Source organism: Crocuta crocuta, unplaced genomic scaffold (assembly GCF_008692635.1).
Source record: "Crocuta crocuta isolate KB4526 unplaced genomic scaffold, BGI_CrCroc_1.0 scaffold162, whole genome shotgun sequence".
Lineage (NCBI taxonomy): Eukaryota > Metazoa > Chordata > Mammalia > Carnivora > Hyaenidae > Crocuta > Crocuta crocuta.
The window spans coordinates 2,535,681-2,552,620 of record NW_027529433.1 but is presented as its reverse complement, the minus strand read 5'-3'; the positions used below and the strand labels follow the sequence as shown (position 1 = coordinate 2,552,620).

At 37.7% G+C, this 16,940-nt stretch overlaps 1 protein-coding gene across 1 annotated transcript in view; it reads left to right on the top strand.

Annotated features, from left to right (window-relative positions):
• The window catches only part of MSH3 (mutS homolog 3), a 175,632-nt gene that overhangs the window by 122,805 nt on the left and 35,887 nt on the right, over positions 1-16,940 (top strand). Inside the window, exon 20 of the mRNA XM_077759869.1 lies at positions 14,054-14,211. Within this exon, the coding sequence (XP_077615995.1) occupies positions 14,054-14,211 (158 nt within the window). The remainder of the gene's footprint in view (positions 1-14,053; positions 14,212-16,940) is intronic.

Here is a 16,940-nt window from a genome sequence, read left to right as displayed (position 1 = left end):
AGCCATACACTAATTAAAGTGGTAAGGGTAGATTTTATTCAGTAATGTGATTGCAATAAGGAAAAGAGGCCAGTGTGGACTGAACTCAACTTTAGTTTGTACAGAGGTGACTGCGTGTTTTAAAGGGAGAGTGAGGGACAAGGAGAGACGAATGGGGTGGGTAGTGGAGGGGGTGTTCTGCAGATTCAAGGGAGTAGAAATTAGAAAAAGCAGGGAAGAGGATTGGTTAATGTGAAACCTATCTGGATTTCTAACTGGCACCTGGAGTTTATGCCCTCAGACAGGGAGTGGAAAGAAAGGGAGAGTTGTCTTCTTGAATGTTTTCATTTCAAAGAAATGACTTACCTTGAGAAGACATTTCTAGGTAGTAGGAGATTTACATCTCAAAGGGGAAGGGGATGGATTTCTAACTGTAAGCTTTGTGAAGTAATTGCTCTCAGAGGAGGTTCAGGGGCCTCTCTCTCGGCCTGTCATCAGCTTTTGGCTGGAAGAAGTAGTAAATTCTCCTGGGAGTCTTGTACTTTCTCAGGTAGGAACTTTAAGGGGATTTGGGTCATCCTAACAACATGGCCTTGAGAGCGGCAAGAAACTATGCTAGTGTTTATTCTGGTATCTTAGTGGGGTAACTAAACAAAATCATTTGTGCTGAAAGTGTGTGGTTTTTAGAGGCCAGGTTTGAAGCCCAGTGGAGCCTGACTACAGTTTGGTCACAGTGAGAGTCTTGGTCAGCATAGAGTAAAATAATCTGGTGATAAGATCAGAGAATTAGTATGTTCAGTGAGAGAAGTTGTATCAGGGAATGAAATGCCTGACTTTAAGATTTCAGAGATGGTGCTCTTCTGGGAGATAGCAACCCCTAGGTTTAGCCATGGAAGGTGGGTAGCAGAGGTGGAGATTTTTGGAGATGCAGTCAAGGAACAGAGTTTGGGAAAAAGTCACTCACATGAATGTTGAAATCATCTAAGAGAACAGCAGCATTCGGAGGGGAAGCCAAAGGTGATCCAGGTGCCAGAGCTTCCAAAGGATGGAGTCTGGTGACGAGGAAGTTTGTAGATGCCTGCAGTGAGGACAAGCAGAAGTGATAAAGTTCTAGAGAAAGACATAAGAACACATAAGGGAGAACCTCTGAACTCTGAGATGTGTGTGGTAGGATGTGGCAGAAAGTGCAGCCTCCAGATGAAGTGAACAACAGCCAGGTTTCAGTTTAAGCCTGTTGTCAGGAAGTACTAAGCACGAAGGTTAGAACCGCAGAAGGGCTTGGGAATTTTTCAGAGTTCGCTGGGAAAATTGGAATGTAGCAGAGCAGAAAGAAATTAGGTCAAAGGAAGGAAGCCCAGAACAGCAAGGGAGTTGGGAATATAGCAGAGTATTCCCTCTTGGGCTGTGAGCAAGGGTGACAAAGATGTGCATATGGTGAATTTGTCTGGCCCCAAGTGTGGTAAGTGAAAGGAAATGCTTTGAATTACATTAGGCTTAATATTACATTTTGATATAACAGACTTGTTGGTAGTGTATCATCTGATCCACAAAGTCTATAAACTTGTTTGTTCTCCTTTGAGAATTTGTAAATTACTTAATTTATCAAGCCAAGTTAATACATACTGATGTTTTATTGACTTTTATAAGAAGACAGATCATAAGAATTTCTTTTTCAATTCCCATAATACCAGTGAGGGTATAGCTTTTCTTGAGAAAGTAGTTTAAACATTTAATACCTTGGTTTATATTTTACTTATAAATCACTTAAACACTATTTCCTGTTACTGTCCCCATCCCCCAGCATGCCAGCAAACTCCAGCTCAGTCCCAAGTATGTTATCCTCGACACTGATTTTGTTTAGTACTTTTTTCCTTTTTCATTCTTCTTTTCTCTTTCACATTCTTTAAAAAAATGTATTATACTGTTTAATAAAGCAAGATTTGAGAAACTCGAGTAGCCTTTTGCCTAATTACAAGAATGTTTTAAGGAAACATTAAATTTTTATATATAAATTTTTACAAAATACATGGAGTGATTTTTTTCCAGTAGGCACTTTAGAATATTCCAGAATATTCATTTCTTTTACATATGCTTTTTCTAACTTGAGTAGGAGTTGATATAGAACTGTTGCTATGGTGAAGTGCATTCTATTTTGCAGGGTATAAATTTATATATAGGGATAGTGTTGAAAAAGAACTTACTATGTAAAACTCAATTTGAAATAATTTATAGGTGTTAATTATAAAATACAGCCTGAAAATAATTTCCTGAAAGTCAAAGGACATTGTTACTTCTGATAATCATGTAATTTTAAGGAATAGTCTTTTGTACATGTGATTATAAGTATACTTTCCTGGATTCTGTCTTCTGTGAACTTATTATAGTTCTTCTGAACAAGCCAACTTTCTGCCTATTTCTCTCTCAGTTTTAAGAATACTCTTTTTTTCACATTTCATAATCTTGCATTTATTTATGAATTTTTATTAGCATTATTTTGTGAATATTTTGTTCTTAGCGATTTTGACACACTTTGTGTCAGTATTGTGCATGATGTCAGGCTTACAAAGAAGAAAGAGAGAATACCTTCCTAATGTGGTGAGAGACATACCCAATGACATTAACACTAATAGAATACTTAACACAAGCTATGAGGTAGTCAACAGACTACCTGGTAGAAAAACTGGCACCAAACTTGAACAGGCATTTCAAAGTAGACGATATCCAAATGGTCACTCACCAGACTAACATTTTCTTGACCTGCTGTTTGTTATTTTATAGAATGCAAAAATATAGCAAGAATTAAATAGAGAGGAACTGTGACTTTGAGGTGTTTGGGGAACCTTGGGTGAAGATCCTAATATGAAGGTGAATAAGAAGACCAGGAGAGAGGTCTGAGCTGGAGTGATGGATTTTAAGATGATCATGATGTGTGTACAGGAGTTTAGATTCTCAATCTGTGTGGGAAATTATATAAAAGTGTAAAGAAGGCTGATGAAAAAGCCCTCTAGGGCACTAACACTGAAGGAGTAGTTTTCACCAAAAGCAGGTTTAAGTGAGAACTTTCTAAGAATCTTTTAAACAGGTTTCCCCTACCTTACTTTCAGAATTTAGAGTTCTAGTTTAGTCACACTTGCTCCAGTGGTAACCAGATGCTACTGTATATCCCTTCCTATCCTATGAGACCTGGCTCTTCCACATCTTCTAGGAAACCTAGGTGTGACCTCTCCAGTCAGAATTGAAAGGAGTACTCTTTTAAATCCTCTTTTCGTTTCCCTCTGGGATTCACTGCATAACCTGAGTGTGTGTAGACTTAGCAGCACTGGATCTCCCCACATGCATCTTGCCCGTCTCCGATTCATTCCTCCATTGTGCAGCCACAGGGCTTTTCCTAACCTGTCTTCTTACTCTCCCATTTAAAATCATGCTTAAGATTCCAGCCATGTAGTTCCCAAGTTACCATGCCTCTGGGACTTGGCAGATGGCATTCCCTCTGCCTAGAATGTCATCTTTCCCCACACCATCCACTCCTGCCTCACACACACCCACAACCCACCCCATCCCGCCCTCCAGCTCCTGCTGTTCTTGAAGTCTTGTCTTGGATGTCAGTTTTTGCACAGAGCCTTTCCTAACCACTGCTGGGTTGAGTATCTCATCACTTACCCGTTACGCTCATATTTCTCCCCATGTTAGTACTTACCCAGTAAATTATAGCTGCTTTTGTATGTGGTTCCCAGTGCACTGTAAGCTTCATGAGAACAGAATAGGTTTTACTGGTCTAGTTGTAATCCTACTGTCAGTCACAGGTCTGTGGGAGTTAGTGAGCACCTAATCACATTTGTTAAATAAACAAGGATTAGCTACAAGCCTTGAGCAGTCTCCAAATCTCACTCCAAATTTTTGCCCTTTTTTTCCACAAAATGTTGTTTTTTAGGATATTGTATGGGAATATCACAGTTTGCTGAATAATTATACCATAGAACTAGAAGGGATATTAGGGATCATTTGGTGTAACCACCTCTTCTTACTTAAGAGGAAATCAAAGCCCAGAGTGGGGAAGTTGACTTGCCAGAGGTTACCCAAGTTGAGTAGTCTTGAACTATTTCCCAGAACACAAAGTATTGTCAGGCAAGCCAGTGCTTTTTAATCTTCTTCACTTTTTTCACTGTCTTGAAAATGATAAGGGTATGATGATAAACTAGAATGAAAGGAAAAGGGAAGGGTTGCTTGGAGCCAAAGGAAGTTGGCCCAGGGCTCTGGCTACCCCAGCCCCAACTGCCACGTTGAGGATTAGGAGGTCAGCTTCTTAGCATACCTGTGACCCACGAGGCAGACCAAGACATAGTGTGCCAAGATATTCGGCGTGGGAAATGCCAGTGCAATCCAAGGCAGTCTCAGGACTGTTTACTTATTAAACCAAATGACTTTCTAATGGATGGGTTTTTGACAGCAACTAAAATGGGAGTTTTAGTTTGTTGGCTTTTTCAATTTGTTTTGTTTTTAATGTAATATAAATTCCCCATACTGGGAGAGAAAGGGAAAATTGTGGTTCACAGTTTCTCAGTTTGTGGAAGGGAAGAAAAGGAGTTGAATGTGCAAAGCAGGAAGATTCCCAGGAAGTACTTGAACCCTGTGGATGTCTGTAGCCCAAGGAAAGTCCCCAGCCCAGCTGTTTTGGTGGACACTGGATTCCCGATGACAGTCCCTTCTCCTGAAATCAAGAAGAGGCTTTAAGCACTTCTGCCCCTAGCACTGTATGGCACATAGTAGGTGCTCACATATTTGTTACATGAATGATGCTTGAAACCAGTAAAGGTGAGGGAGTACTAGAGGGGACCCAGGATTACCAACTTCCCATTTTCTCCCTTCTCCCAGGATGAATACTTCTAGGTACTCCAGAAATGCTTGCTTTGACTATATAAACGTAAGACTGATTATACTAATTTCATGAGCTATTTATTGACTCCTTGTACCTAATTACCAAGCAGAGCAGCAATAATGCATACCATAAAAACATGTGTGAGCATTAAGCTTCATTTAATTCTATGCCTGAATTTTTCTCATAGATCTTGCTATAAATGAGATTTCTCGTATAGTATAATCATGGGATCATACTATTAAAAAAAGAAAATAAAGGAAACATTAATAGCACTTGAACATTTTTTTTTCTGTTACTTCTCACCCCTGGTGCCCATTTCTTCTTGCTTCTGAACCATGGAGATAAAGAGGGGTATATTTTACAATAGCCAATTACTTTTTAATGTGTTCTGACCTGGGCTGCTGTCTCAGCCCAGAATGTTCCTTCCTCTCTCTTCCTGTCTGTACCCATCTCCATTGATTGAACAAGTACTTATCCTTTTGACCCAAAAAATACTACTGCCTCCTCAGAGCCTTCTTCTGGCCAGAAATAATCTCTTTTATCCTGGCATTTTCTTTGTTTTGTTTTCTAAACTCATACCAAGTACCAGTTGTTGGTACCCAGAGGTAGTGGAAGAGTGTCTAACAGTGACTAAGGTATAAATTCCAATCCTGGCCTGCTGTTATTTTGCTACCAGGTTGGATAGACCACCGTACTCTTCATCTATTAGATGAGGGGATTAGGTTGAGTAACAGTTAGCTCCCAGTGGAATGTAAATTGGGCAGCATCCAGGCATCAGAAGGATTTAGACCCTTTCCTCAGCATCTCAGCATATAGCCTGTACTCCTCTCCAGCTTCATTATCCACCTTTCTGTTTGTAGTTCACCTTGGGTTAAAAGTGTAAGGATTTGGCTAAGAACTTGTCTGGAGGAGGCTTTCACTAGGGAGTCTCTTACTGTAACCCATTATTGATTGACATTTTCAAGGAATAAAACACTTTGAAACTGTAAAACTTTTTCAGCAGTCTGCAACTATTATAAAAATAGTTCTACCATGAGTCTTTCTTGAAGCTAGATGTCAATATCTGTACCTGTCAAGGAAAGAAGTGTTTTGTTTTGTTTTGTTTTGTTGTTTTTTGTTTTTTTGTAAAAAGCAGCTAATGCCCAAGTCTTGTAAATTAATATGTGATGATTTTGGTCTTATATTTATTTATTTTTTTCTGTGCATTCCTGACTTTAGGACTCTTCTGACCATTATTTTATTGTAGCCAGTGATGGACTCATGGATGCTAACCCTGCACCAGAGCAGCCCTTCTCCTATTTAGCAGTGACTGTGACTCTCTGTCATTGAACAGTGAGACATCTGTCCACGGATGATCTTCACTTAACATCCCAGTTCTGCTACTTAGAAGCTACATGTCGCTGGGCAAGGTACTTAGAGTCTCCCGGCCTGTGTTTCCTTGCTGTAACATGGAATACAGTAGTACTAGTGTTACCCTGTGAGGGTGTTGTGAGAGCTCAATGAGATGATGCACCTCAAGTCATCAGCACAGTTATCTATGGCACTTGTTAGATGCAGTGTTCTTATGGTACCTTAAAACCTTTTATGTTTTCATCTCCACTGTGCTTTTCTTTCCAACTTCAATGTGGAAGTTGATTAGTTATCTCAAAACTCACTGGTTTGGATTTCCTGTTTGATTCTTGATATCCAGTGCTAAGATCTTACTGACTGATGCTATGCAGACAGACATCACCAGTACCAAGGCAAAAACTTGAGAGATTGAACTCTGGCCTCCCCACAGGTTCATCAAGGCAGTAGGTGCCATCCAGACACATAGTCCCATTGGTGCAGTACTTCCGTGTTTCTTTACTGTCCTTCATTCATTCACCCTTCCATCTGTGGTTCCCTGAGAACTTGCTCTGTGTGTGGCATCACACTCAGTACCTGGCATGGGTCTGGGTACCCTCTAGGCCGTCTAGTTTGATGTATTCCTGGTAACTTCAGTAGGCTCCAGAATGTGTAAAAAGGTAGGGGTTTTTTTGGCCAATTTTCAGCTTCTGGCTATTCTCTTGCAATGCTTCCTCATCCTGACTGGTTTTCCAGATAAATTTAAGGTGTTTTTATATCTAGGGCCTTTTGTGTGGGCATCAAAGGTCATATGATCCTTGTTGAAAGGTAGATGCATAAAATACATGTGTGAGATTTATTTATTTATTTTATTTATTCATTTTGGGGAGAGGACAAGCGGGAGAAGGGCAAAGAAAGAGACAGGATCTGAAGTGGGTTCTGCACTGATACACTGACAGCAGTGAGCCTGATGTGGAGTTCAAACTCACAAACCATAAGATCATAGCCACCTGAGTCGAAGTCACACACTCAACCAACAGAGCCACCCAGGTGCCCCCATGTGTGAGATTTCTTGATCATTGCCTCACTTACTAGGTCATCTTGGGAACTGTAGAGGACAGGGAGTCATATATGCTTGACTAGTTTCTAGTGAGAATGCAAATAATTTTTTGATCTGTCAGGGTGCTGAATATCCCTGTTGTGGTGCCTTTCACACAATAAATTCATTTATTTGACCAGTACTTATTAAGTGCCTTCTTTGTACCAGGCCTGGTTGTATTCAGTGGGGCTGAACAAGATGACATAGTTCCTCTCATGGGAACTAACTGTCTAGCAGTGACATTGGTAATAAGTAGACAAGAAAATTAAGGAAATTTCAGAGAAGGATAAAAGATATAAAGAAAATGAAATAGGTTGTCATGATAGAGTATGACAGGGCAGAGAGGCTTAAGTAGATGCTCAGGAAAGATCTCTCTTGGGAGTTGATGTTTGAGTTTGAACTTGAATGACAAAAAGGATCTAATCTCAGGGAAGAGCACCCCAGATGGAAGGAACAGCTATGAAAAGGCCTGGGCAGGAATGAACTTGGCATCTACTGGCAGGTGGAAGAAGGATATAAACCCAGTCTGGATAGTGCTGAGTGAGCATGTGGAGGGTGGGAAGAGATTGGGCCAGAGAGGCAGTCATGGCCTTTAGGCTGTGGTGAGGAGTTGAGGCTTTATTAGCAGTGCACTGCAGAGCTATGTGAGGGCTTTTAGCAGGAGAGCAGTTCTGTTTTCAGTTTGAAGACTGGCACTCTGACTGCTATGTGGAAAATGGACTGTGGACAGAGAAGCAAGAAAACCAGATGGAATCTACTGCACAAATCTGCCAAGATGGTGGCAGTAGAGAGGGAGACAGGAGACATTTATGCATCTCAAAATACCTCCTGATTCTTTACAGTCTCTTTTTTCCCCGTTATTATTTACTGGAGCATGCCCAGTATATAATTTAGCTCCCATTGGAGGTATAAATATTAGTGCTTATTAGGAAGGCAGCCACTTTGCCACCTAGAAATAGTTAAGTGAGTTGAAAGCATTTCATTCCTTAAAAGCCTCCAAGTTAGTTCTCACCTGAAATCTTCAAATCTGGGATAGGCCTGGAAAGTCCTGACTGCAGTCACTATGTACTGTTTTCCTCAAGCAGTTTGAACAAGTGAATTCCACAGTTTTCCCTCTTTGATTCAACACAGAGCCACATCTCCATGTCATATGCCTAAATTGGACATACCATTTTTCAGGGAATCATAGAATTTGAAAGTGAGAGATCATTTAATTCAACTCCCTCATTTAAGACACTAGGAACCCGAGAGCTACAGAGTTGTACTGACCTGTGAATACCCTGTCAAATTTTTGATTCTCATTGGATGAGAGAACTGAATCAAGCAATAAGTGTAAATGCTCTTATCTTTCAAGGCTTTGGATAGAATAGGGTGTCTGCAGATAAAGGTGTATAGGGGCGCCTGGGAGGCTCAGTCAGTTAAGCATCGACCTTGGCTCTGGTCATGATGTCTTGGTTCGTGAGTTTGAGGCCCTCATTGGTCTCTGCACTGACAGTGTGAGCCTGCTTGGGATTTTCTTTCTCTTTCTGCCCCTCCCACAGTGGTGCACTCTCTCTCTCTCTCTTCCCCAAAATAAATAAATAAATAACTTAAAAAAATTAATTTAAAAGTCTTTTTAAAAAGATAAAAGGTGTATATTTTTATTTTTTCTTATAGCTTTCCTAAATTATTAAAATACATATATATATTTTTTTTTGCCCATGCACTTCCATCTGCTCCATTCATTCCCAGTTGAGTTTGGTAATTCCACTTCAGGCAGGTCCACCAACAACGCCTTCACAATTCGAGACCTCATCATGGTACATGTAACCCCTCTGTGAGTCATTTCCCTTATGTTACAGTCTTTTACCTTCTAGGTTATATTTTTCTTCTACTTTTCTATTTTTATGTAGATATGCTGGAGGTCCAAATAACAAAATGTCATTTGGAAGTTATATAAAATTATTCTGAATATATTAATGGGTTTATAAAGAGTTATTTGGTGGTTCATGATGATTATTCATGAAATAAATAATTAAATCTTAAGATAATTCATTTAAATAAATTTTAATATTTCAAACAAATGAAAAAGTGTAGAAAACAGTATGAAAGACATCCATTTACCTTTCACTCAAATATCATAGAGAATGCCCTTTTGTAATAGGAACCTGAGATTTATTTAAATAAAATGGGGGCGCCTGGGTGGCTCAGTCGGTTCAGCGTCTGACTTCAGCTCAGGTCATGAACTCGTGGTTCGTGAGTTCGAGCCCCGCGTCAGACTCTGTGCTGACATCTGGCTCAGAGCCTAGAGCCTGCTTCAGATTCTGTGTCTCCCTCTCTCTCTGACCCTCCCCTGCTCACGCTGTCTCTCTCTCTCTCTCTCTCTCTCTCTCTCAGAAATAAATAAGAAAACATTTAAAAAATTTTAAAGTAAATAAATGTTACAGATATATAGCTAGGGTTTTACATAATTTCTATTCCTTTTTCTCCCCTTCCCCTCCTCTTATTGGTAACTATTATCCTGATGTTATTATCCTTAAGCATGGTTTTTATTCTTTTATATATTTGTATTTTAACTATATATAATTTTGTGTTTTAAAAATGTACATAAATATGGCACATTGAAGCTATCCTATTGTATACTAGTTTGTAAATGATTGTTTTAATAACTGTACAGAATAGATCTATTCATTTTCCTAATGATTGTTTCCATTTTTTTGTCTATTATGAATACAAACAGTACTAGAGTGAACAGTCTTATAAGTATTTTTTGAGTACTTGTGTATTTTTCTAAGGTAGATTACTAAAAGAGGAATTGCTGGGTCATGTAGACCAGTACACACAATCTTTAACTTTACTAAGCATTTCCAAATTGTTCTCTATATCCTTGCCAACGTGGTGCATAAATAGACTTTCAAGCCTTTTGATGATCTGATGAATGTGAAAGCTATCTTTAAAATTCCTTCAAAATTTTTTACTGTTAGTATTTCTTTATTCTTTTGTTTGAATGTTAGGGACAGCTTGTAGATCTGTTGAAAAATCCTTCTGATTTCAATTTTCATTTTCCTGATTAAGAATATGTTTTTAGCTTTGAGTGTTTCTTTTCCTATAAATATGCTGTTTCTGTACTTTGAGCATTTTTCCATTGTTTTGGTGTTATTACTATGTAGGAGTACTATTTCCTTATGCCTTTTCATTTTGTATATAGTGGCCTACTAGAATTCTTTAAAAAAATTAATCAAATGTATTACTCTTTCCTTTTATGATTTATTTTTTTTGTGTTGCTTTTACTATTTCTTTCAATACATCATTCTCTACCTTGATGCTATTAAGCTGTTCTTCTATGTTTTCTTCAGTTTAAGGTTTGCTTTTCACAATTAATTCCTTCATCTAGATTTGATTTGGGGCCTCTGTGAGTTTCAGGCCTACCTCTATTTTTTTTAATATGGGTGCCCACTTGTCCCACCATTGTTTGTCTCTTTTATCATTTTAAAGTTTTTCTTGGCATTATCTTTCTTTTGATTTGAAGTTTCTTTTATTTATTTTGAGAGAAAAAGCATGCGGGTGTGGGGTGAGAGAGGTAGAGAGAGAGATTGAGAATCTCAACCATGCTCCGCCATGTCGACACAGAGCCTGAAGCAAGGCTCTGTCTCACGAACTATGACATCATGAAAACCAAGAGTTGGACACTTAAACTCCTGAACCACTCAGATGCACCTGATTTCTAAGAGTTCTTTAGGTATACTGGATTTGAGCCTTTGGGCAATATATAATACATATAATCTTCTGTGTTGTAGCTTTTCATTTCCTTAATGGCATCTTTTGGTTAATAGCATTTAGTTTTAATGTACTTCAATTTCTATATCTTTCTTTGTAATTAATTATGATTTGTGATCTATTAAAGAAATCTTTCTCTACCCCAAGGTCATATATTACTGTCCAGTAATTTTATTGGTTATTTTGGTCTGTCAAAGCTATAATCTACCTGGAATTGACTTTTGTTTATGTATGATGTAAGTTAGGAATCAGGATTTCTTATTTTTCTATATGGACATACTTTTGATCAAACCCCAATTATTGAAAAGACCATCCTTTGCGTACTTTGCTACAGTGTTACTTTTGTCACAAGTCAACTAACTGTATATACATCCATCTGTTTCTGGACTCTGATATATTCCACTGTATGTTTTTGTGCCAAAATCACACTAGTTTATTTATTGTAGCATTATAATATTGAGCCTTTCAGTCCATGAACATGGTATACTCTTTCATTTAATTAGGTCTTCTTAAATTTCTTTCCAAAATGATTTGTACTTTGCTGTGAACAGGTCTTGCTCATTTTGTTAGATTTATTTCAAAATATTGATTTCTTTTGATATTGTGGTAAATTATATCATTAAATTTCTTATTTTCAATTACTTCTAAAATCTAGGGAAAAAATGACTTTTGAATACTGGTTTTATTTCCAAAGATCTTGTTTAATTCATTTATTGACTATAATAATTTTTATAGATTTCTTTAAATTTTCTGGAAACATAATCATGACACATAGGAATAATGACAAATTTATTACTTTCTTTCTAAAACTATACATTTTATTTCCTTTTCCTGCACCCGCTTTTTTAAATTAGAAGATACTGAATTTTTCCAAATGCTTTGGAGATCATCATCTGATTTGTCTCCTCTGTTTTCTTAATGTGGTGAATTACATTGATTGGCCTTGGAATCTGAAACCAACTTTTTATTCCTCAAAAACTCTATAAATGGTTTACATAATATAGTTTTGTATTGGTTTAATGTATACTCATCCATATATACTTGTAGTAGAAATTGGCCTGTAATTTTTCTTTATTATAATGTTTTTGACAGGTTTTTGGTTCTTGGTTCTTGGCTCAGGTCATGTAGAGCCTGTTTGGGATTCTCTTTCTCTCTCTCTGCCCTTCCTTCTCTCTCTCTCTCTCAAAATAAATAAGTAGACAAAAAAAGAGATTCTCTTGAATTTTTGAAATGTTTTGGTGAGAATTACTTTTGTTCTGTTTAGTAGAAAGTTTTTGTATAAGATTAGTGTTATTTCTTTTTTTCNGCTGAATTCTTGGATCAGTTCTAGTAGGCTTCTGGTGGAGTCTGTCGGGTTTTCTATGAAGAGTATCATGTCATTTAGATTAGTGCTATTTCTTATATGTTTGCATGAATTATTGGGGAAATTATCTGGGTTTGAAGTTTTTCTTATGGAAGGACTTTTAATTACAGATATAATTTAAGAGATTCAGGCTTACTCAGATTATTTTTTGTGTCATTTTTTTTTGCCAATTTTAAAAAAGAAATCTATTCGTTTTATTTAAATTTTTGAAATAATTGGTCATGCCAGATGTTTGGTTATTTACAACAGGTTTATTATTTTTAAATCTCTGTAGGAGAATTAATTTTATTTTAATCATCATTTTCATCATGCTACTCATGAAAAGTTTCTTCCCTTGCACTTACTGTGCTAGTCTCTTTCTGTTGCAAGAAACACAGATTCATTCCAGTTCTTTCAAATAATGGAGATTTACAACACTCATTATAAAACCACATATGATCATGAAAGAAAGGAATCATGGGAAAAGCAAGATCTCTAGTACAGTTTGGCTTTAGTGAGACTGGAAATGTCTGGTTAATTAGGGTATAAGACAGCTTTAGAGATGGAACAGATTTTCTTTTTTCCCCTGAATAGTAAGACTTTATAATATTTTACTTTGAGACTCTCATTATTGGCATGAAGTTTCTCAACCCTCAACTCCTCTAGGCTCCTCTGCTTTTTCTTCCCTTTCATTGCTAACTATCCTCTTTACCCGTTGTTCTGTGTAATTTTTCTTCATACTTTTTGTTTCCTCATAAGTTCTTACTCATGGTCCCCAGTGCTTTGTGGCCTTGTTCTGCGTTTCTTTTCAACCCCTTCTTCAGATACCAACTGATTGAATCTCTCTATGGTTCTCAGTTTAAACTCCCAAGAGATCATATGGTTAGTTTTGGAAGACCTTTTATGTGAGGCCATGTCCTGGGCTGTTGGTCAGACACAGAGTGGCTTCTCTTGACCAGGCAGGTATTGCCCAGAGTGGTGGGTTCACAGAGCACAGCACATGGATGCCTCGGACTCACTCCTCTACAGAGGGCTACAGTTGGACATTTTCCCTTAGGATGAGTCTGTATCTAGCAAGTACTCTAATTGGTTAATAGAAGCAAGTTCTAGAAACTAAATTACTGCAGGTGGTTGAGCTTTTCTGCCTCCTTTAGATTCTCTGGTGAAATGTCAGTGAAAAATGATGATAAAGTTGATATGTAGAATTTGGTATTGTAAATGTCTTTAGTAGTCAACTGTCTATAACAGAAAAAAATTCCTGTGCTACCAACCCACATTAGGGCCTTGAGCAATTAGCTGTATAATACCTATAGTTTTAAGATGGATATATTGATTGATTTTAAATGTAAGCAATACGAAAAACACAAAAGAGTCAGGTTAATGAATATTTAATGAGAAAGCTGTATTAGTTACCTCATTCAGGTTGCTTCTTTTTTTTCCTTATTTATACACAGAAACAGTCATGTGCATTGCGAAGAATTCACTGTTCTGCAATAGCATGGTTCAGGTTGAAGACAAAGAGGCCCTCTTTCCCTTTGTGATACTTAATTGGTAACATATTTAAATATCATAAAGCCATCTTTTGCCCAAGGCATTCCCATTTATGGAGTAATTTATAGCTGTTACATAAAAGCCCATTGGGTACAATAAGCGAAATTGCTTTTTAATTTTCTAGGGGGACTCAGAAAGAGTAATGATAATTACTGGACCAAACATGGGTGGAAAGAGCTCCTACATAAAACAAGTTGCATTGATTACTATCATGGCTCAGATTGGCTCCTATGTTCCTGCAGAGGAAGCAACAATTGGAATTGTGGATGGCATTTTCACGAGGTAAAAACATTAGTTCTATTTGAATGTATTTCTGAAAATAAATCAGGCCCACATTGTCACATGGATTTTCTGTGTACATATTTAGATGAATAGATTTGCTCTTAAAATATTTAGAACTAGGAGCTTAAAGAGAGCATTTCATCATGAATATTAATACAAGTAGACCAAGGAGAGCATTTTGTCCACTAGTTTTCAAGTTATATTTGGTTACTAAGTTCTTACTTTAAAGAAAATCTTATATAAAAGATGAATATTTAAACAGATAAAAGCAGATCTGCTCTGCCTGAGTCAGAGGGAAGGCTTGCAGACTTGACTGGATGGCTCTGCAGAGCACAGTCTGAATACCAGTCCACCCTTCTCATTTTATAGGTGGGGAACTGACAGTGAAAAGGGCGCTGCCCAAGATTATTTATTTATTTATTTAACTCTAGAAACATTACCTGTAATTGACTTAGTCTTATCCTTCATATATAAACCTAAATTGCATGTCATATTAGGATTACAAGTGTAAATATCCTGGTCTCACTAACAGGAAAATCATAGTTCAATCTATTTATTCAGATTTATCAGTTCCTAACATATTACTTATACTTCTTAAGAGCATGGACACTTTTGGAAAAATTAAATATAGTCCATATGTGTGTAATCAAGTTATGTGTATAACTGTCTGATTGGTTGTGCAGCTGCATACTTCTGTAATGCTTGACTTTGGAATCACATCAGAATATATCCCATGCTGAGGCGCCTGTGTAGCTTGTTGGTTGAATGTCCGACTCTTGTTTTGGGTCAGGTCATGATCCCAGGGTTGTGGCATTGAGCCCCACATCAGGTGCTGTGGTAAGCCTGGAGCCTGCTTGGGGTTCTCTCTCTTTCTCCTTCCCCTCCTCCAAGTGGAAGGGAATGTGTGTGCACATTCTCTCTCATTTTCTCTCTAAAATAAAATAAGAAAAAAAAATACATCACATGCTGATATTGATGCATTTGAGTAGACATTAAAATACTTGATCTTGGAGCTTGGTTTTGAATCTGAGAGTGAGCAAAGCAAAGACACCTAAGTTCTGTTTGATACCATATCACCAAACAGATGTTATTTTGATCTCTATATATTTGCAGGTAAATTCAGTTTAAGAAATTTAAGGAATCTTTCTTTACTTTTTAAATTGTAATTAGTCTTCTATTTGGTAAAAATATATACTAGGTATTTTATTTTGGTTACCTTATTAGGGACACTGACAGAAATTTAACAGAGAAAAAAGATTAAAAGGAGAAGAGAAAAAGAGAGAAAGTCTTCTTGGGCAAAGAAAGGTGGTTTGACTGGAAGAGAACCTTGTTAGGGAACAGAATATCACTTAGGAATATTTTAAATGTATATGTATTTTAGGTATAAGTAATAGGAAAAAAAATAAGAGCTTACCTTTCTCATAAACAAGAAGGCTTGAGGTGCACTGTTTCCACTCTTGCAGTGGTTATTCAATACTCTGGCCTTTCCTTCATAGCTGCTAGATAGTTGCTGTGACTCCAGGCATCACATTCATGTTCGTGTGAGGGAAGAGGAAGAGAGAATGCCATAGTCTCACCCCTCCCTTTTTTTCCCCAGGAAATCAGCGCCTTTTCAGAAGCCTCCCAGAAAACTTCCACTTATATTTCACTAACCAGAATTGTCTCTCATGGCTGTAATTGCAAGGGAAACAGTAGGAATTTGGTTTGTCCAGCTTTTCTCATGAATGTAGGCACCTGTTTAGGAATGGATTCAGAAATAATCAGAAAATAGGTTTTGCCTTCAAGAAATGAATTCAGTGATAGTAATGAAAACCGTTAAACTTTATAATACATATTTAAAACAGTAGTATGATAGCATTCTTATCAATGTATAGTGACTGTCTTATGCCCCTTCTATTAAATACTTTATATAAAGTACATTCAGGGAGAGCATGTATAAGCCTTCTGAAAAAGGACAAACCACACTAATTTCAAACAATTGGGGTATTTATTCATTTTCATTTATTCTTTCACCCAGTGTGTATTAGCTTACCATCTAATATATAACAAACACAGGGACCATAAAGCAACTATGGTTTATCTTCTGGTGAAACTTACCCGGTGGAGATGATCAGCCTTCACCAAAAAACGTACATAAAAACTATGAAATTGCAGCAGTGACAAATACACAAAGGCCATGTACAAGATGCTCTCGCAGTCTGAGAGACCGGGGTCTGGGCGGGGAAGGCTTCCCTTAGCAAGCAACTCTTGAGGCCTGTCTGAAGGGTAAACTGACTAATCAAAGGAAGAAAGAAAATTTCAGACAGGGAGTGTGTGTGCAGAGTCCCTTAGTATAAGAAAAAATCCCCTAGAAGGACTCTCTAAGGGAACATTATTCTAGATGAAGCTTAAGAATAGGTAAGGGCAAGTGACACAGAGTGTAGAGGGTTGGGACTTTATCCTCAGCCATGAGAAACCCTTGAAGCCTTCTAAGCAAAGCTTGGCATGGTCACATCTACATTGGCTATAATGCAGGGAACGTTTGGAGAAAGGACACAGTAGTAGATCCCTTGAGCGGTCTTGGTGAGAGGTATCAGTAGTTTAGATGAGGTTGGTAGTGTTAGTTTCAGTGGAAAGGTCTCAGTTGAAAGGCGTTCAGGAAATAAATCAACAGGGCTTGGTGATAGAAGGGCTGTGCAGCTGAGATGGATGGGGTTGTGAGAGATGACAGTGGTTTGTGCATATGGTTG